This window comes from Parasteatoda tepidariorum, chromosome 4 (assembly GCF_043381705.1).
Source record: "Parasteatoda tepidariorum isolate YZ-2023 chromosome 4, CAS_Ptep_4.0, whole genome shotgun sequence".
Taxonomy (NCBI): Eukaryota; Metazoa; Arthropoda; class Arachnida; order Araneae; family Theridiidae; genus Parasteatoda; species Parasteatoda tepidariorum.
This window is the reverse complement of record NC_092207.1, coordinates 3,248,273-3,271,041: the sequence shown is the minus strand read 5'-3', so window position 1 is coordinate 3,271,041 and position 22,769 is coordinate 3,248,273. Positions and strand designations below refer to the sequence as shown.

General features: G+C 30.4%; 1 protein-coding gene across 5 annotated transcripts in view; it reads right to left on the bottom strand.

Annotated features, from left to right (window-relative positions):
* LOC107445535 (meckelin) overlaps positions 1-22,769 on the bottom strand; it is a 74,916-nt gene that overhangs the window by 17,414 nt on the left and 34,733 nt on the right. For all 5 annotated transcript variants that reach the window (XR_011636682.1, XM_043050132.2, XM_043050129.2 and 2 more), the window contains 8 exons: positions 15,766-15,864; positions 14,953-15,051; positions 11,356-11,442; positions 10,955-11,272; positions 7,399-7,539; positions 3,971-4,051; positions 2,563-2,679; positions 956-1,072 (listed from right to left, as the gene is read on the bottom strand). Coding sequence is in view for 4 of the 5 variants with exons in the window: in XM_043050132.2 (XP_042906066.1) it covers positions 956-1,072; positions 2,563-2,679; positions 3,971-4,051; positions 7,399-7,539; positions 10,955-11,272; positions 11,356-11,442; positions 14,953-15,051; positions 15,766-15,864 (1,059 nt within the window). In the remaining variant the exon portion in view is untranslated. The remainder of the gene's footprint in view (positions 1-955; positions 1,073-2,562; positions 2,680-3,970; positions 4,052-7,398; positions 7,540-10,954; positions 11,273-11,355; positions 11,443-14,952; positions 15,052-15,765; positions 15,865-22,769) is intronic.

Below are 22,769 nucleotides of genomic sequence, written 5' to 3'. Positions count from 1 at the left end.
TTATTTGGGACAATTGCTATTTGTGGGGGCTGCAGGTGTATTTCGTACAATTGTATACACGAAGGTTGATGAATTTACATAGAAAAAGAGTTAAAAAATCGCGTTCATGAGCGAAATTAACGCAGAGAAGTTTTCAGATTATGAAGATGTGAACATATACAACAAAGACTAATATTCTACTTTTTTCATCTGCCCGAGATGATTTGAGATAGTAAGCTGGTGTTAAATTAAATATTTTTTTACACATAAAAAATTAAAATTTCAACTTGTGTATTATGTTTTGTTTTAGTTCCCTGTATTTCCACAAGGGATGGTTGTCCGTGTAAAGATAAGTGCAGATGGCGCTAGGGGTTAAAATGAGTCATAAGACTTCCAGGTTACTACTTCCAACCGATTTTTACACCTATGAAAAGCTTAAAAAAACGCACTATCCAATATTATTATACAACATAATGCGTTATTTCTATCTAACTTTCACCAAAACAATGAGTTCAAAAGACTTGCTATGATGCTAACCAAAATATAATAAACATTATTTTACACAAATATAGCCAAATAACATTAAAAACATGGCTAACCTTTCACTTTAACTCGTGATATTAATTTTGTTTTAAGCTTACGATCCGTTAGTATTTATAAATGACAGAAAATTCTTATGAATGGTACATTTTAACATAAATCACCATAATAAAACTTAATAGAATATGAAGCCTGTTCACACATCGCCTCGTAAGCATAAAATAAGTGGAGGGATACGCCGGAAGTTTTCGAAATTTCTTTCGGTTTTAGGAAATGTGCTATTGTTAACAATCAGTCAACCATACATGGATAACATAGAATTGAAAGAAAAAAAGAGGGGAAATGACAAGTTTATTTGGTAAATGAAGATAAGAAAAAAAAATTTATAAGGATGATCGGAAATGATTTAGAGGGTTTATGAGAGAAAGAAACTTACGGATGTAAGGGGAAGTAAGAGCCTGATGAACTGATCATGAACACCAGGAGGCAAAACAAACTGAAATGTCTGCTGTTGAGTATCTGGTAGTAATCCACGATAGCCACACAGGTCTTCCTGAAATCATTCTTAGTATTAAAACACAATTAAAAATTTTGAAATCAACTTCAGAGCTGTCATATCATTATAATAAAACTACATTCATCATAATTCTTATAAAATTTTGGACATGCAACATAAATTTTCCTACAGAAGAGTGCAAATTAAAAGAATGTTCCTTCCTTCATAAATAAATAAATATCGAGCATGTCCAACAGCACTAAACATATACCAGGGGTCTGTCTAAGTTTTTATAAGAGGTACCTATTTTGTGAAAACTAATACATAATTTGTGAAAATTAAAAATTATATTAAAAAACAACACAAAAATAGGGTAAAGAAGATATTTTCAAAAATTGTCACTACAAACAAAGATTCTTTATAACTGGTAAATGTTTATATATTTTCCCCCATCTATTCAAAAATAATTTTGCTATTGTAAAATTTCGGGCTTAAAATTGTATCCAAATTTCAAAATTCATAAAAGTCATTGTTAAATTTCAACTTGAATTTAAAAAAATAAACAAACATGTATTTAACAGTACTTGTATGTACATTAATTTTCATTATGAGAACATTCTTCATGGGGTCACATAGAAAAAAATTTCACAGAGAAAAAATGTTTCATGAAAAAATAAAGTTCTGTTAGAATAAATTTAGAACAATGTTCGAATGTTTAGAATAATGTTTGAATTTCAACTTCCGGTAAAATTTGCAAAAATTGCTTGTTTAATTAAAAAAAAAAAAAACTCAGAGAAAAAAAAATTCGCTATAATATGGCATAAGCGACAGGTTAGGCTTAGTATACCACACTATCTGACCAAGCATGTGCTACCTATTTGTATATGCGGAATTAACCCGGTATTTATTGTTTCTTAGGGGGAACAAAAACAAAATTTCAAGAGGCAGGGAGGAGAATCTTAGAACTTGCTTTATTAAAAGCAATTTGTGAAAGTTTTTCCTAAATTTGAATTGCAGAAGGTACCACAAAACGGTAGTAAATTTGACCTGGACAGATCCGTGTATATGGAATATCTCTCCCTGCCAAAGTGCATAGATTAAAACATATTCCAGAGTAGCACATCTTTTAGTACAGTAAAAGATAACAAAAGTTATTTGAGAGGAACAGAGAAAGCTATTTCAGGGTTTTTGACTGCAGATATTCCTACATTCTATAACATTTCCTGAAAGACATAGAATTGTCTTTACTCTTTGATTTAATGTTCTGCTGAATCTAACGTACTGTAATACTCGAAAAATACATAAAATAAGTTAAATTACTACCTTTTTCCGTTATAGGTTAAGATTTTTGTTGTAAATTATCTTATTACAAGGTAAGAATATCAACAAACATTGATAACAGCATAGCTTTTACTAATAATAGCTTCTTTGAGAAATCACTAGAATTGACCAACTTAGATAATATAAAATTTGTCAGGAAATAATGTAATATTTTTTTTCTGATTTATTTCAAACATTCAATTTTTAAAACAAATGCAAAGACTTACTTCTTCTTTTCTAAGGAACTCATGCATTTCTTTCATATTTACATCTGCCTTACCATGTGTAGATCTCCCATGAATGTAATAACCAAATTTTTTGGTCAACAACAAAAAAACACTTACCTAGAAAACCAATGTTATTATTATTCTAAATATATGAAAACATTTAACAAAATTTTTGGATGATCATAACTGATCATTCCGGTTTGGGAAGGTTTCAGAAAAGATAAATTATAATAATTCAAGGTTTTACAAAAATAAATAAACTGCAGGTTCCATAAGAGAATTTGAAGAAAAAAAAAAAGATTTCCAACAAATTTTGTTTATTACAAAAATTTTTCATTATACCAAGTACATGCAATACAAGTGCTTGTAAAATCTGTGGAATCGAAAGTCCTGCGATGGGTAGCTGAACAGGACAGAGCTCTGGAGAAAATTTCCTTCCCTTTCAGATCTATGTCTAAATTGAGGAAGTGGAATGAGTGGATTTATCCAAGAGATACAGACTTATTTTCAATCTTCCTCACCTCATTTGTAAGAAGGCTGTCCAAGTGTCATTAGAAATAACATTTTTTATTATAAAATTCTGTTTAATATTCTATACACTTATATATATATTTCATTTTATAACAGCAGACCCAAATTTGGGTTACTAATGTTCAACTACGTCGCCTCGTCATTTTGAACCCAATCCAGAAGACAAAGGAACTCCTGGTTCAAGTACTGGGAGAAATTTTGCCTTCGTGGAGGACTTTTTTGACGGAACTAACTCGCATTTGCGTTACATGGAGAGGAAGACAACGAGAACCACCCACGTTTAGCCTGACGGCAAGGGGACTCTAACCCATGATCCGTAAACCACTGAGGATATTTTGAGTCAGCACTGTGGTTGGTGCAAGTCGGATGTGGAATTTGTAACAACTCACCAAAACATTTGAGTGTAGAAATTTTTCTTCTGATTAGATTTAGCATGCAACAATTTGAAGCACATTGGTGACATTTTTTATAGGAAATAAATGTAACAGATGGTAAAAATATTTACCCTGAATATCATTACTTACTGACACCTATTGCCAATAAAACAATGTAAGTAATAATGATGCAATGGTGATTAAAATTATCTTTCTCAAGGTTTGTAGAAGGATTTTTTAAATGTATATGCAAGCCTTCAAAACAAACCTTTTAAATTTATTGATATTTTTCATGTTCAACAAGGAGCAGAAAATAATCTGAATTTTATATTATTCAAAAATAAATAGTTTTTTTAATTATTTATTTTTATGATAGAACTTTTTCAATCAATAATAACCGAAGACTAGTTTTTATTTGCTGGCACCATTCGTGTTTTGAAATCAGAAACGGATCAACAACTATTATGCGTATTAGAGATAAAATAGTGAATAATGATACTTACATTGCTAACAGAGCACAAATCAACGTATTGTTGCAATTTATCTTCCACAAAACGCTCATAAATTCCTTTTCTAAAAACAACCTGAAAAATTATATTTAAATGGAAATTATTTAAAACTCTATTTTTTCTTACAAATTATGATATAAATAATGTACTTTAAAAATAGAATGTTGATGTTCAATTTTGATTTTCGAGCTTGGTTACAAAAACAGCTTACTTTTTGCAGTTAAAACTAATAATCTTATAGTTCTTTTAGCTATTAAATAAACAGAATAATAAAACAATACATCTAAGAAGTAACAGCAAAATCGTACTAAATAGCAACTAATACAAATCACAGTCCAGTATCCCAATCCTTAATGATTTTTGATCTCTGATTATAACATACTAGAGCTCATTCTTAATGGTTCAAGGGGGTGACCTCAAATATGCTAATTTGCTAGTGCCAACGATATTTTAAGTTACGAAATCTGACACAAAAACATACTATCTCAGAATAAGCATGCTTTTTCTTTTGTTGGTTTATAATTTCTCTCTGACCCCTTAAATATAGGGCCACAATCTGGGAAATAGGGTCCAAATGGACCACTTAATTTTACTTATTGCACTATATCTTGAGAACTTTTTCAGTGAATTAGAAAATACTTTGGACACTATTAAAAAATTCATTTAGACGCAAGACAATTCCAAGCAAAAAATAATTTTTAATAATATGTCTTTGTTAACTTTTAAGATAATCTTCATAAAATGTTTCACATTATTCTTTTATAAAGATTGATTTAATCAAGAACATCTGTAAACTAAAACAGGTTATGTTTTTTATTTTTCTTACATTAAAAGTTCAAAGAATTAATTCTACAAAATATTATTCCAATAAAACATGCTATTAAAATGTCACATTATTTTTTTTGCTATTGTTTTATTCATAAAATATTTTTATTACTTAGCAGATATTTCCAGCAGAAGTTTTTAAAAAAAACATCCTCACTGTATTTTTAAGAAATAATCATAGCTTGATTCAATTTAAAAGTACTGTGAAGGCATCATTTCTCTAATTTTTATTTGTTAATTTCAAGTTTGAGTGAATGTAATGTGCAAGTTACAGGCTCACAAGTCTGTTTGTTAGTTAGTTCAATTTCTAGTACAATAATTGAAATAACCTGTCTTTGGCTATACCGAACTTCACACTTGTTAAAAAGGAATGAAAAAATAGAATTAAACCAACTCTGGGTTAACATATCCAATTATTTATATTCGTTGAATTTAACTGTAATATCAAAAAACAAAGTTTATTAAATACAGTCATTGTAGATATCAACCACAACTAAAATATAATTCCAATTCACTAGTTATATAAGACATGAAAACTCGTTTCTATGTTGGGGTACCTTTTCATGTTTCTAACTCCCTACAAAAATAAATTAATTAGTTATTTTTACAATCATCTATTCATCTTGTGCTTATAAACTTCCAAATGAGCAACACGAGCTTACATTATAACCACAATAACGTAAGTTACATGAATTAAGTTTTTTCAAGCATTTAGGTTTAAAAAAATTTTTCCTTGAAAAACAAAAACTATGTAATTTCATTTGATTTATAAAAGAAATAGAACGAATAACATATTTTTATAAATTTCTGTAATACTTCTGAAAATACTGTGCCGATCCGCTGTTTGGATAGACAATTTTTCGAAGCATCGGAAATCGAGATTTACTCAGATGTTGAGCCATGTTCCCAATCAATGTCTACCAGCTTGTGCAAAGAGCATTTTCCTCCATGCAGTGATTGTTATATTTCCATGTCTTTTTTTAATATCGAATCATCGTTTCGCTGACACAATGATTTCGAATGTGACTGAGAATTGAAGTGTTCTTGAATTTCTCAGTTATGGAACGGTTTCTTTTTAATTGTGTGTGTGTGTGCAAATACTGTTGATTGTTTTACAAACATTTCAGCTGCTTTTTTTACCAGCTATTTTGCAGTCACCCACTCCTTTATATATTAAAAATGCAACGCTTATTCCAAAAATAAATGGAACTTACTAATTACAAATTTACTAAACATAAAAATTAATAAATCAAAACATCGCGATGCATAAAAATATCTCGATGTTAGTGTGACGATACATCGTGATCCCAAAATCTTAACATCACCCAGTCCTACTACCCACCGCTCTCATAATGATCCATTATTCACGCATCTCTCAGAGGGTGCCTTTAATAATACAATCTTTCTGCTGCTCAAGCACACACATGCCAGTTCGGTTTTCGTAAAACATTGCATACTCCTTTGCAGGCAACAATAGCTTAAATTATCGCAGAAATTCCGGTCTGTTTCCTCGAATGCTTATGAGAACAGAACTACCTAGCGGCGGATGAAGACGTTTCCAACCATGAGTTGCTCGGAAAATCTGAAACTTTATGATGATTCACCTTAAAGTTAGTCCCAATTATCTTGGAACGCCCTGTATTTATTTATAATGTAGTCAAAATCTAAAAAAACATATCTCTAGTTTGAGAAATTAACACCAATCTTTTCCTCTTAGAGAACAAAATATTTTCATTGCTCATTTACCCTTTCCCAAAACTGTAAAATGACTCTTAATTTGCATTCTATAAAATAGCTCAATTTATAGTAAATTTGTACTTAGATGTGAAGTTTTCTATAGGAAAAAAATTAATCATAGAAAATTGCGAAGATTCATCCTTTGAAATTTGGCTAATTTACTGGCATTGGCCTTATGATAATACTTCATGTCAGTTTATTTTTTGCATAGTCGATCATATTGAAAACCAAAGTACTAAAAGCTCATAATCAACAAGTTGACTTATCTCTCATGGTATGGGTCTTAGCTTAGTTACTTTTTAATCAAGTGAAAGAATTAAAATTGGATTATATTTTTGTATAAAATACATACAATGTAAAATTTTGGTTGCTTTATTTCAGTTCACGTACAGGATGGCCCATGGAATGTGAGCCATAAACACTGGTCAAGAGTCAGAGATGCCAACTGCTCCGAACACGCCAAAATAATTAAAATAACGGTAAATAACTACAAAGTAAACTTGGCAAATATTTGACTATTTTTGCTTGCTTTTCAAAAGGTATAGCATTACATAAGTATTTAAAAGTGGTGAATCATATAAGCCTACGAATTATTTAGAAATAGTGGTGGATAAAAATCAACTAAATTGAATTTATTAAACCAAGAATCACAATTGATAAACTACCACTTTAAAATATATATTTACTGTCCAGAGCAAGTTGGCATCTCTGGAGAGTGTCTGTATAATTCATAGTTGTTAGTCGGCATCTCTCTCCTAAATGGGTGGTCTGCACAACTAAAAAGATTGGGACTGTATTGCATTGGGAAAAACAAAGAATAATATACAGACAGTCAATTGCAATTGAAATTCTATTATTACTTGTAGAAGAGCTAAGCTCAGGAAAACAGAAGCACCGAGGGCTAGTCGACTGCAAGCACTGTAAGGCACATATTTATGAACTTCAGAAGGAGGCAAATTGAATTTTAAGCTAGCTAAGGCATAACTTTCAAAGTCAAGAACCTATATTTGAAAGAAAAAACAAGTTTCAAAGTTGAATATTTTTTTAAAAAAATATTTTGGTATAACAATTGAAAAGAAATAAAATAAATTTTTAAAATTTAATGATGAAAATATTGCAAAACGTTTTATAGATTTTATTAGTTAAAATTGCACAGTTTAAAATTATGAATCAAGTTTCTGGCAATTCAAGCATTTTTGCATCGACCATTTGAATTTGGACAACAACATCACAACAAAGTTTTAGAAGCAAACTGTTAATATTTCCTTTAAAGAAAAAATATTCAAAAATTAAAATCAATAATAAGGGACCTAATTTTTGAATGCTGTCCAGCCTAAACTATGGGGATCATATTTTTTCAGATATTGGCTACCCTCCCATATTTTAAAAGTCAAGAATAAAACCCACCAAAAAAAAAATTTTATTAATAGTATGTACTTGTATCTGATTTGGTCACTTAAAATATCATCTGAGGTGACTTAATAATGTTGGTAAATGATATTTAGGTCGCTAGAACAAAAGTGATTAAAGTGTTCTGTTTATTTAATTTTGTGCATTGTATGTTGATTTAAGTTGGTTATCATAGTTAAGCTGATGACCATCGATCAATAGCTTCTAATTATTTAAACTTCAATCGTCTGGCTAAGGCAACTATTGTACTATGGACTGCATTTCAAACCATTCAATCCTTCAAGCGTTTAGTTCAACCCTAGGGAAATTTCCTTTCTACTCTCTCATTGAACATTATTAGAGACCAGAAAATAGCCTTCCTTTCAGAGTTTTTTCTTTTTTTTTGGTTAGATTTCATTATAATACTGTAAGTAATAATAAACGAACAAGCTGATTGCAGGATCCTGGATTCAGGATCCTTTCCTGGATTTTACCTGATGCCAAACTTTTGATTTTATTAGCCCTCCAATGCCGTCTACTGCACCTTTTTCAAGGGAAGTAGCAAAGAATTTCAATTCACAATTTAATTGAAAATCTTCCTGAAAGAAGCACAAGTTCAAAATTGAATACTTATTTTTGAATTGTGCTGCACAGCCAACGGAAAAAATCTTTGTTCTTCATAGCTCAGGATACTCAATTTTTAAATCCATTAAAGTAGCATTTAAAAATGCCCATACTGCATATTTATCATGCTGAAGTTTGTCCATACAGCATATTTACCATGCTGACTTTGTAACTGAGGATACTCAATTTTTAAATCCGTTAAAATAGCATTTAAAAAAGCCCATACAGCATATTTATCATGCTGAAGTTCGTCGCTTACCACCACAAAAGATCGAAAAATATTATGACTTTCTCGTAATTATAAATATTGCTAAATATGTTATATAATTTTTTATTATTCTTAACAACATTGTTTTAATTTATTTGGAAACAAAAATGGTTTAAACTCTTTGTTTTCATTTAGGAACAGTTTTTATAGTTATTTAAAATGTTGTCACACCCGTTATAATGATTTTGTCACACCCGTCACACCAAAATTTATCCCAAAATAAAAAATTCATATATTTTTAATACTTTTTACTTATTAAGGATCACAATAATTAGACTTTTACAAAGTTTCCTGCTTTTTCATGAAGGTATGCATTTTCTATGGCATATTAAGTATATTTTTTGTGATGGGCGTGACAGAGAGACTTTATAAATATATTTGCATTAAAATTTGAGTTTTTCCTTTTTTAAAGATTAAATGCTTTAAAAGATAGATAAAAGTCACAAATAGAAATATATGCACTGAAAATCAAAACGCTGTAGGTTTAAATATTATTTCTGAGTGAAATGAAAAGACCCTGATTTTCCTAATTGAAATTTTTTTATATTATATTAACTTCAAGTTCAAAAAAATAATACAAGGAAAAATTTTATGTTATTTTTCCTTATAATTTCATAAATCTCATTCATTTACCTTTAATTTGATATATTACATGTTACAATTAAGACAAATTGAAATTTCAACCCTCATGTCCACTTTTACAAGGAAATGCTCATTACTACAAGATTAATATATATATATATATAACGTCGTTGACGAGTGGAAGGAATAAAACAGGTCTTAAGCCGGGAAGGAGGGTACAAAATTTATTTATTAATTATTAGACAGAGCAGTCATGAAAAAGTGTAAAAGTGAACATGAAAAGTTGCGCTCCTTGGTTATATGTTAGGGAAAATCTTGCAAAGTAAAATCCGTAAAATGTCTTAATTTAGGGAAAGAGGGAAATCTTAGTAGTTGCTATTGGTTTATGAAATAGATGGATCATTTCCCACAGAGAGCAGAGGGAAAAATGTCCTGCTTTTAATTAAATGCATACTTGGCCAAAAATAGATTTAAGAGCAGGATAACATAAAATGATTAATAGAAGCTTTTTATGTTACATATATATATATTGAATTTAGGAAACTTGATGCAGTGTACAATGATACATTGAGCAAAGTTAAAATTTATTTATGTAAAACTAATGAATCTGCTTAAATACATGTTGACAAGATAATTTTCAGATCTGCCTTAACTATTTATTATATGCACGAACATATCAGACAATACATCAGCTAATAATTTTAGTAGACTTCAAATTTCAATTTAAATACACATAATAAAGACAATTAGAAAAGATCTATACATGTTTTAACATGTAGATGCCACTTTGCTGAATTTCTGATAATTTGTTCATTATGTTACATTATAAAAATAAAATAATGATAGCAAAATTAATAATAAGAATAGAAATAAATATTTATGATTATAATCATAAACATAATATTTGAGTTTTCTCATTTTTAGTCATCCTAAAAAATGTTTTTAAAATAAAATTTGGCATACAAGAAAAAAACTTCTTTTTTGATATTTTAAAATTTTGTTTGAATGTTTTAAGAGAAAACAAGGTCTACTATGAATAAGGTTTCCATTCCTTTCAAGTCTAAAAAAAAATTTCCCTGCACAAATTAAACACAATAGGATATATATTAAGAGGAAAAACACTTGTATGAGCTGTATTGGGCTTACTACACTAGTCATAATTGAAGGAACAGCTGAACATACTCAAAACAAATAATGTTATAGGAAATAGTTTAATTTGGCTGAAATATCATCCTTAAATATCCAATAGATTGTAATTTGAGAGGCTACCACTTTCTAAAAAAGGAAATTCCCTGTATATTAATAATTTCTAAAGAAAAACTCCCTTGGTCGTCGTCGCCGACCATTTTTTCTGTTATTTTAGGTGATTCCCTGTGGTTTAAAGCAACAAATTAGTGCCTCACTCACATTAATGATCATTTAGAATGTAAAAGAAATGTGCAGCCATATAAACTATTTAAAATACAAAAAACACTGTTTTATGATATTGAGTGAAGGCATTTAAAATAACTCACTTGATTTAAAGTTTCTTTTAATGTGATAAAAAAGCTTACTTTGAGAAAGAATAAAACTCCAAAAAGTTGAGCACACAAGTTGATTTTTCTTTTACTTTGTATTTCGGTCCATTCGTTGGCCACATAATAAGTTCTCCATATACTGATACCAGCCATATCGGTATGCATTTTGTCAGGTGTGGTTTTGGGCAAACACCCCTTAATATTCTCCGAACTCACGTTTGTCTCGGCCACCCCCTTGGTCGTCGTCGCCGAGCGTACGCTCACGCAAGACGAGCGCACTCTCGGACGTTCCCAGTCGACGAAGAAGATATTTATGCTACACTGCACGAAGAGTAGGTGGATGACTTGGATCGCCTGTCAAAGATTGAATTGAAAAAAAAAAATATTAGATAATTTTTCAGAACTCAAATTGTTTACTTTTATTTTAAAGTTCTTACTTTCATTGTAAGAGCTAATCCAATATAAACACTTAAAAACTTTTCTTGGGATGGAATTGGCAGCAGAGAATGTAAAACATCTTGTTTCTGAAATATTAGAACAGAACTCAGCAATAGATTAGCTTCAGAATGCATAGAAGGATATCCAAACATTAACAATCAAGATTCATGAAGAAAAAAAAATATTTTCTTTATAATATATACAGTGAACTCTCACTACTATGATATCTGGTAGAACAATAATGTTTTGTTGGTCCCTTGCGCATATGAGTTAATGTTATCCACCTCTCAATATTGTGATATTCTTTGAACCCCTGTAAAATTTCTGATCTTATCTTATTTCTTTTCACCACAGTGAATGACTTTTGTATTCAGATTTCAATACCCTATCCTTGATGTACATAGACCTCCCTTATCTCTTAAGAACATTACTATCTGATTTCATATTTAACCATAATCACCACTCTGCAAATTAAATTTTTATATAATATATAATTAGATCTACAGTTAATACATATATAAGATTAAAATTTAAAAAAATCTTTATTCTGTCCCCAAAGTATGTAGACCCTCGATAAAATAATATATCCCTCTACAACAATATATTTGGACCCCAAAATATTGTAGTAGTGAGGTTTTACTGCGTGTCTATATACAGTCAATTCGCTATAACTCGAAGTATGATAACTCGAATATTACTATAACTCGATTTTTTTATGAGGTCCCGACCCTTTTATCTTCAATTTCATGTTAATTATTCTCGATTACTCGAATTTTACTCCCTTTAACTCGATTTTTTTTGGATCTTTTAAAGCAAGAAAAAAAACCTAGGAGCTGATATCTTGCCCCTTCCTTTGCAACACACACACAATGTCTTTCGCACTCTTCATGGAGAAGCTAAAGCTGTCCCTCTTGAAGTATGTGAACAGTGGTTAAATGAAACGTTACCAAATTTACTTCAAGGATACAGTTAAAATGATGTTTTCAATATTGATGAAATGGGTTTATTTTTTAAATGTCTTCCAAATAAGACTATGATGTTTAAGGATGAAAACTGCTCAGGGGGTAAAATGAGCAAGGAACGTTTGACTGTCCTAGTTGGAGGAAATGCGTCTGGGACAGAGAAATTGCCCTTACTTGTTATCGGAAAATACCGAAATCCCCGATGTTTCAAGAATGTAAAAACGTATCCTTTGGATTACAAGTCTAACAAAAAGTTTTGGATGACATCAGTTTTATTTGAAGACTATGTAAGAAAATTGGATCGGAAATTCTTCGCTAAAAAAAGAAAAGTGATACTCTTTATGGATAAATGCACAGCGCATAGTGATCTACCTAATTTGAAAGCAGTAAACTTGCAGTTTCTCCCGCCAAACACAACAGCAAAGTTGCAGCCGATGGACCAGGGTATCATAAAGTGCTTCAAACAGTCTTATCGTAAATGGCTTGTCAGAAAAATGATCTTAAATATTGTAAGCATTTAGAAGGTTTGTAATTGATGAGCATTAATTAAATAATCCAACAATATTTTGAAAATCCAAAACCGAAACTAACGGTAAGTCGAACTTCCGATATGTCGAAGTTTTCCGTCAGTCCTATCAGATTCGAGTTATCGCGAATTCACTGTATATATATATTATTCAAATATAATATATTCAAATATTATAACAAAATATTGTCTTATTCAAAGAAAAAAAACTTTTCATGTAAAATTTAAAAAAAGTTTTATTCTTAACCCTTATAACAATTTATTATATGAATCAAAACAAAAATTTTTTAAAAAAATCTAAAAAATATCGAAATTTAATTTTTATGGTACACTTCTTTAGGAATAATCGATGCATGAAACAAAAACATACCTGCCAACATTGGAGAAATAAAATAATGAAGATTTTATAATTAACATTTTTCAGGCTATGAGTAAAGTCTTGATACATCATCCATAATCGAGTAAGTCAAAATTGGAAAAAATAAGCACTTACATTTAGTATTATTTTTATGTAAATCTTAATCAAAAGATTTTTTTTAAACCATTAGTTATACTAAATAAAAACTCAACATACAGCAGTTCTGGCAATAGCACGATCTGTTAAGGAATAAGAGAAGTATGTTTGCCATCAGCAGATGTTTTATAGCTAATTTTTATTTCTTTACAAGTACAAAGAAATGTGAGAATAAATGGGTAAATGGAAGATAGCGGCAAAATACAGGAGTTTTCGTTAAAAAACAAGAGACTTGGCAGGTATGCAAAAATTGATTTATTAGTCATTCTCATGTTCTTTAAGATTGAGTTTTTCTTTAACAAATCACGTAAAAAGTCATTATTGCGTGTGAATGAGAATGCAAAAGAAATGAGGGTGCTGGTAAGGGCAGAATAAATGTTGCGTAAACAAGATTTTGCGTAAGTTACACAATTATTTAGGCTTTTGACTAAATAAATTAATATAGACTAAGTATTTTTTTTGACATAACAAGGTGTTCAAGATAGCGTGAGTATACTGTATATATATATATATATATATATAGTGAAACCTCGGTGAAGCGGACGTTATTGGGACAGAAAAACTTCTTTGTTTATGAGAGTTGTCAGTTTACGTGAAGGGTACCCTAATAACGAAGTTTATTACAAAGTTACGCCTTAAATTGTTTTTAGAATATTTTCAAAGATATAGAAATAATTAAATAATCCACAATAACTATGTACAAGGATATTTATTTAAACTTTAAAAAAAAAATTCTATACAAAAAGAATATATGAAAAGTTTGTTATAAATACATAATTCTAGATGTAGCTACAGAAAAATGAATATAATTTTCCTATTAACTCAGATATTCAAGTTAGTCATATGATACCGAATAGAAGATTACAGTCCTCAGTCGGTTTCAATTTTTAGGTTTACTCCCCGTAACACCTACCTATCTCTTGATAGGAAACAGGGTTTACACTTCCTTGAAAGTAAACCTCCCATGATTCACAGAAAAAAACAATGTAAGACATGAGGACCTATGGAGTTGATTATTCATCTATCAAGTGTCAGAATAGATGTTTCATTTATGTGAACAACTCAAAGATTATATTTCTGTTCTTTTTTCACCCCAACTGTGTTAAATACAGTCTTCAAATTGATAAGAAAATGAAAGAAATTTTCAGTGGGAAAGAAGCATTGAGAGCATTTAAGAGTTTCAACTGGAGGGGTCCCATAACCTGTATTGTCCTGATGGAAAAAAATCAAGAGATTAAATTTTTCCAAGAACTTCAAGAATTGAAGGTGAATTTCCAGGTTTTGACTGAAAAATAAGAGGCCAATCTAGGTCTAAATCAAAATAGTGCAATTTAAGAGATCTAAAGATAAAAATATCAATTAGATTTTATTAAAATTTCAGAAAATTTTAGTGAGACTACAATTTTATTAACCACTACATTTTAGAACTTTCCATAAAAAGGCACGATTCTTTTTCGGATAATTTTAGACCCTCCCATCACTAAATATGATTGAGTTGTGCCTAGTTTTATAGTTCTTGCACTATACAGAAGAGAATTTGTTCGGGAGACAATTTTACCAAAGAACTCCCAAATCATACATAAAATATTCTTACCTTAAAAAAAGTTAACCAATAGAAGCAGTGAAGAAATATGACACAAAAGAAAGACGTAGAGAGGTTGCCACACATAAATATGGTAAATTTTCCTAAAGTCTAGAAGAGAAACAAAATATATAAATACATAAAAATAATGAAAAAAAGGGGGAAAAAACAATCAATTTAGTAACTTGAAAATCCATTTCCAAAAACTAATATTTTAGTTTAATATAAAATTGTTTCTGTATCACTATAGGGAAAATTATTTTAATTTTATGAGTGTTATGAGTGCTTGTTAACAAAAATTTTGACAATTACAAACTAACCCTTTGCTAACCAAAATTGTTGCTAATCAGTAATTGAAAATTAAAATAGTGTTGCATAAAAATCATGAATGCATTGATGTAACTTAAATTTACATTGATATAAATTTGTTATTTCCAGGAATGAAAGTACCAGTTAGCCAAAAAAGCTGAATTCTACATAAACACAATCAAACATTATGAAGTTAATAAATGTATGGAGCTTAAAAAGCTTTGAAAAAAGCTGAATTCAGAGTAAAAGCTGAAAACTTTCATGCCTATATTTCAGAGAACAAATTTTTACTTCGGTCATTTCAGAACTATTTATTTGATAAAAAAAATTCCCCTTAAAAAGAATTTAAAAAAAGAAAGAAATATGTCAAACCCAGAGGTAATAACCCAATAGATGCTAAACAATGTTAGTGGATTGGGTTTCCTGGTGTTTTCACAACATGGACACATTTGTTGTTATCCTATCTATGCAAATAAATAAATCAAATGCAATTAAGTATAAAGGAGTCATATTTACCACTAAGTCGATAGCATTCTTCCCAGACCGCCTATACCAACTAAAGGTTTGTAAAACAGACCAAGCAAACGATAATACTCCAAAAATAGACATAGATATCTAAAATGAATGTTTAACTTTTGTTTAAATCGCAATTTTTAAGAAACAATTTTCATAAGAGCTGCATTTATCACAAATACAACATTTGAACAACAATTCTAAATAAATGAAAATACAGTCAAACCTGTTTATCTCGAATCTCACAGTAAGGGCGAAAAATTCGAGAGAAAGAGGTTTCGAGTTATACAGGTACTATAAAAAAATTAAATTTAATTAAGAAATTCTATTAAAAGTGCTTGAATTGTTTTTAGTAGAAAAATGTAAACATTTTTTGAAATTAATTATACCACATACATCTATTGACATAACAGTTTTTTAACATACATTTAACACTGAAAATAATTTTTCCAAGATTTTTGACTGATAACCTTATTTGTTTCGATTATTCTTTTGAGGTTAGAAAGATCGCAAATTCCTCATAGCCAACATTTTCCTTGGATTCAAGAGTAGTTTATAAGAATTCTACAGCTTTTTCTACTTCTTTTGCATTCACTTTTGATTCATCAATATGTATGATCTTCGGCTTCTTCCTCTTCATCTGATATTACTTCAACATTATCTATAATTTTCATATATGTCAATGTTCCGCATATTGCCAGGCAGTTGTCCACTTACAAAAATCTTCAAAACTAATGTCAACATTAAATCTAGATTTTATTGCATTCCATTCTGGCAAATCTAGCACTGCATTTTCAGCATTAACAGTTTCTTCTCTTTTACTGATGCCTTCACCCTCTTGTTCATCATCTCTTCACATCATTCTTAAGATCAGCTTTCAAGAAACACCCCCAACCTGTTCATCCCTACTTCCTGTGGATTCACGAAATTCATCTCTGTCAACGAGTTCTACTGATAAAGTTTTGAAATTTGTGCTCAATTATTAGAAATTTGAGAAACGGAGGTTTTGAAATAAAAAATTTAGACATAAACATAGAATTTGGAAAATACATTGATTTTAGACAGTAAATGTGGGGAATTTTAGAAATTTTCAGATATAGAGGTTTTTGAGATAAAGAGGTTCGAGATAAACAGGTTCAACTGTATTTCAAAAATAAATTTATAACAACCAAAGCCTTATGATAACTAAATTAATAACCAAAGAAAAAAAAATTTCAAATCAGAGATTTTTTTTAAATTTAAAATAGAACTTGTTTCAAATTTCAGAAATGTATAACTCAACTGACTTGTTTACCAGCAATTACTATGAAAAGATCATATATATATATATATAAAGTTTTTAAATGTGTTTATACTTTCTTAATTTCAATTTTATGAAATTTAATATTTAATGATAACAAAGAATGGAAAGTATTGAATTTATAAATATGTCGATTCAAGTGATTATAGTTTTGTGAAAAAGAGGGGGGGGGGAATAGAAATTATACAGCAAAGGTTTACTTTATATAAAATGGTATATGATGGATATTAATTTGTTTATAAAAAAGTAAATGCAATAGGATAGATTTTAGTGCTAATTATTCAGAAAATAGTAGTAGAATATGCTTCACAAAAAATTTTCTAGTCTAAGCTACAAATGGTTTAGAAGACAAAAAGGAAAAAACAATCTATGAAATATATTGAGAAAACAAAAAACAAAAGATTTTTTTAATAATTTTTATTCTTCTTTTGTTAAAATATCTTTTTAAGCAATACTTTTATTTTCTCTATTATTCTTTTTTTTTTCTTAGTGCTCTTTTTCTTTGCAATTATTTTATATTAAAAGTTCTATGCACGCGTTGCTAGTACACAGTTAATAAACTAAACTGTATATACAATGTAAACAAAAACAAAAAAAAGATTTTAAATAATTTTTATTCTTCTTTAGTTTACAATATTTTAAAACAATATTTTTGATTTCTCCTTCATTCCTTTTCGCTGAGTTCGTTTTATTTCTTTATTTTATAATGTTATATAAAAGGTTCTATGTACATGCTGCTAGTGCGCAGTTAATAAACTTAATAAATCAAATCTCAATGGTACTTTTACATACATTTATATATATACACACACTCATATCTATGTAGATTGTTCTAAAATTCGATTAGAGAGGGGATAAAAATCATCAAGATGATGAAAACTTAAAATAAAACATAAAATGGCAAACTAGGTTGAGAGACTAAAAATTCTGAAAAACATATGTTTGAATGCCTTGTTCTTCTGCAACAAGTTCTCCCTCAATTTGTCTTATAGTCTGCAGATTGCATATAGAAAGGAATATGGCATAAGCATGATAGTTATTAGATAAATAAATAAGTTTTTCCTGGATTTTACAGTTATATGATTGATTGTTAATGAATATTAAATATTTTACGTGCCGCGACAGCCTGGTTGGTAGGGTGTTGGGTCCATGTCAAAAGGGTCATGAGTTTGATCCTCACCAGCTGGAGACTCCCTTTGTAGTAAATGGAGACTGGTGCACGTTAAATCTGTAGGGTCACAAAGTCATCCATGTACCCATAACATATAATACCTTTTGGGGTACTGAATTGGAGATGGGTCGTTCTCAGTTTCAGGTCAAAATTACGATTTGTGCTAGAATGAATGGGTCCGCCCTATAAACAGGCTGTGACGTGCATGTGGCTGAAGTCGTATTCTTAACATGGAGGACGCCACTGAAAAGACTCATTGTGCAATCTTTAGATCTCAATTCATGTGACTATCTCAAATCACTAGTGTATATGACACCTCTGGACATTCTAATAGAACAAATTCTTATTTTCGGCAGGCACCAAAAGCACATCTAGCATTCTTGAGTAAATACAGGAATAATTTTTTATACTGTTGCAGACTGGGGAATGGCGCCACCAGGAGCCATTTTGAACAAACCAGGTAGAACTCGATTAAAAATTATTCAGATGAAAATAAAAGTATCACACTTCAAGCGCTCAAAAAATAGGCGACCATTCTCATGACTTGCAGACATTACTGCGAAGAAACAAATGTGATTTGAAATATAAAATCTAAAGTTGCCGAGAGTGAAACAAAAATAAAGATTAAAAAAACAGAACGAGAAAAAACACTGTGACCGAGAGGGGTGAAATGCATTTGAACGTGTCATTTAGAAACGTTAACAAGGGAATCGGCGTTCATATGAATGAAACAAGATTAAAGGGCATCAAGATGAGCTGATATGACTGAGCATTGGCATTGCCAAAATTGAATTTATGAAAGAATTTTTTTTGTAGTTTGCAGTGTACAGAACCTTTTGTAACAGTTTTTGAGCATCATGCTGACACCTGCACAGGACTTTCATTCTCTAAATGTGTTTTTTTCTTCTTTCATCATGAATCCTTAAAATTTGCATTTCAACACTAAAGATATATATATATATATATATACCGTATTTTTCTGCGGAAGAGCCGCGGCGCTATCGAAAAAAAAGTTGTTTTTTTCCTACATGCGGCGCTTCCAACGAAATATTTTTTTTAGTAGCAAAAAAATTTGTCAAGGAAAGTTATTTAAGATTAAATAATTTTCTGAGAGAAAGACTATTAAAAAAAATTAATAACGAAGTCGACGAAATATTCGCCCGTATCGCGATCTGTTGCAGAACATCGCCAATTCTTAGCAAACTTTCGGCAGCAGCCTGTAAGAAAATAAATAAACGAAATAAAAATTTAAAAAAACATCGCATAAGGAGAAAATTTAAAAGGTATACATCTTGTATCCACCCCCAGCTTAAAGAAAAATCGCAAGCTAGAAATCTATTTAGCGCCTTGGCAATTGAACTAACAGAAAAGGAAGAATAGGACCCTGAATCCGACACTCACGGGACTGACGAAATGCCGAACTTCGGATCTCTTTCGGAAATTCCAATATGGCCCCCAAATATTACTATAATTCAATTCCACTGTTAATTTCAGAAAAACCAATAAATTTAGTCAAGTTTCGATCGTAGATTATGATGGGGTGAATTTAAAACTGGCCCATCTNTATTATACAGATATTCTAAATGGTAATTTAAAGGTCTCTTCTAAAAGGATGCTGATATACGCGGTTTAGCGCCATTGCGGCGCTTACTATAATTTTTTTTAAAAAAATTTCATTTTTATCGAGGTGCGGCGCTTGCGAAGAAGCGCCGCTTTTGCCGAAAAATATGGTATATATATATATATCAATTTTAAGACATACATTTTTTTAGCCCTTCTTATACTATTGTATTGATATATTTTGCTTTAGCAATATTGATATAATATTAGAAAGCACTCCTTTTTGCAAATATAATCGTATGAGCTGATGAGATTATATCTTTTCTTTATTTTGTTTCCTGGCTTTTTAATATTTTTTTTAAATAAAAAAGTCTTTTTTTTTTTTTTAAATATTTTTCAAAATATTTGATTTAAATCACTTTCTTCTTCTCTTTTCATTAATCCTTATTATCTTCCATGTTTTATCTATAATTTTAATATCTATAATTATATATGCATATACATATATATGTTTGTGTATGCACTAATAAATGGTGTGTCCCAAAATTATTGGGATTTACTTTAAAAGGAGGTAGGGGCCATCCCAAAGATTCAGAATTGCATAGCAAACCATGATTGGAAACATCCTAAGAAAGTTAGATATACAGTCGGGCCATGGATTAATGGCTCAATACACCCGATTTTTCTGGATATCCGCAGCAGTACATATGATTCTAGCAATCAGATCCATTTCAGAATTCAAGGGTGTTGCGTACACGTCACTTTTGTCTTTTCTTAAAAAACCCAGGAAACCAAACAACTAACAGAAAAGATATATATTGCCCTCAAGTCACCCGATTATATCGACAAAATATTGTTTCTAAAGTATTAATACAGTGTGGGCATTTTTTGAAAGTTTCATGTTTTTCGACTTTGTGTGCTTGTAGAATATATTAATTTTCACTTAAATACAAACGTTTATATATCAAATTGAAGGTAATTTAATGTAGAATTTAAAAATAAATACAGAATTAAAATATCTGTATCAAAAAAAAAAATATGCTCATTTTAGTAGAACAAACACAAATTGTTTTGAATAAGGACTTGTTTTGTAATAAAAGCGTACTAGCCAAACACAAACACTGTTCTAAGGACCAATCAAATGTCTGTAACTATAGTTTAGGTTATTTGGATGGTAAAAGAGTTATTGTTGTGGAAATATTTTGCGGAATGATGCATACTACAGTGGAAAGTCGCGTATCCGGAATCGGTGGGACTTTTGGTAGTCCGGATATTAGACTTTTTCGTATTATAGACCCCCAAGGAAAATAAAGCTTAAAATGATCTAATAAACGATCTGAATCCAAGAAGCAAACAATAAATAAACATTATTTTTAAGGGAAATAATGTTTTAGCATTAGAATGATATCTAATCAATCAAAAACAAAATATTAGAAAATAATAATTGTTGCTTAAAATATAGTAAGCGAAAAAAAAAAATTGACAGTTAAGAAAACATTAATTGCTCTCTCCACCATTTTGAACTAGAAGGAATCATGCAAGAAGGGGAAATTCCAGTCATTCATTAAGGTGGGTAGGTGGAGAAGAAAATTCATTTCCTCCTTACTTGTTGAGGGCGGGGCAGTGACAAATTCTTATTTTCTCTCCCATCATTGGCCATCAATCAAGCATAAAGGCGTGGCATGCTGATTGGGTTCTCTTTATTTTTTCTTGTGTGACTGAAAGTGACTCCCCCTCCACTTTAACATTTGATATGTTTACCCTTTTTCAGAGTATTTCTTCTTCCCCTCACACTCTAATAAAGTGGTTCCAGGAAATGCCTCCCTTACCAGCCAGCTGCAAAGGAAAGAAGGGGGGAGGGGACTCAGTTGTGCTCTTTTGAAAACAAATCTCCCCCCTTTCCTGCATTCCTGAGGAGGAGCATTGCTTATGCTTCTGGTCTTCTATTCCCCTTTCTGTTGATTTATGAGTTCAATGCAGGAATCACTAGAAGCTGGAAAAGGAAAAAAAACGTGTGTCCAAAGACTTTTTTTCTTTTTAAGAGAGGGGAAGAGAATAGATGTTTATTTTGATTGTTAAAAAGTGTCCCGGAAATCGACCCTCCCGGAAAAAGGACGTCCGGATATGGGACGTTACACTATAGTACAATTAAATAGAGTATTGCTGTTTTTGAATATTTAAAATCCCTTTTTTTTAATTAAACTAATTTTAAACAATGTCATCAACAAGAAGAACTAATTGGACATATATAAAAAGAAGTCGAATTGTCATATTGAGAGGACTCTCTTATGCTGAAATTGCAAAACAAGTTGGTGGTTCAGTGACTTGTTCTGGTGTACGAAAGTTCTTTTTACGTTATTAAAAAACGAAATCAGTGGAAAATAAAGCCAAATCAGGCAGAAAAAAATGCACAAGTGCTACTGCCGATGGAAAAATTAAACAGCTATGCCTTCAAGATAGAAAAATTTCATCAGATGCCATTAGATGTGGAATGAATGCAGTAAGTTCAGGAACAATAAGAAGAAGGTTATCAGGATTTGAACTACAAGCTTGAATTCCAAGGAATAAATATTATTTAAATCAAAAGCGATGCGAAGAACACATTAAATGGTCAGAAAATCAATGGAAGCAAGTAATCTGGAGCGATGAGAGTAAAATATCGCTCTTTGGTAGTGATGGTAAAAAATACGTGAGACATAGAGAAGGTGAAGCACTTCATTCTGATTGCATTGAAGCAACTACAAAAAACCTAACAAAGGTCATGATTTGGGCATGTATGACTGCAGATGGTGTGGGCTGAATTCAAGTGATTGATGGCATCCTGAATGCCAAAAAATACATCAAAACTGTTGTGAAACCAAAATTGATACCTTCCATCAGGGATCTCTTCCCCAACAATGCACCATTTATTTTTCAGCAGGATTCAGCTCCATGCCACACAGCAAAAGTATGCAAAGCATGGTTTCAAAATAAAGG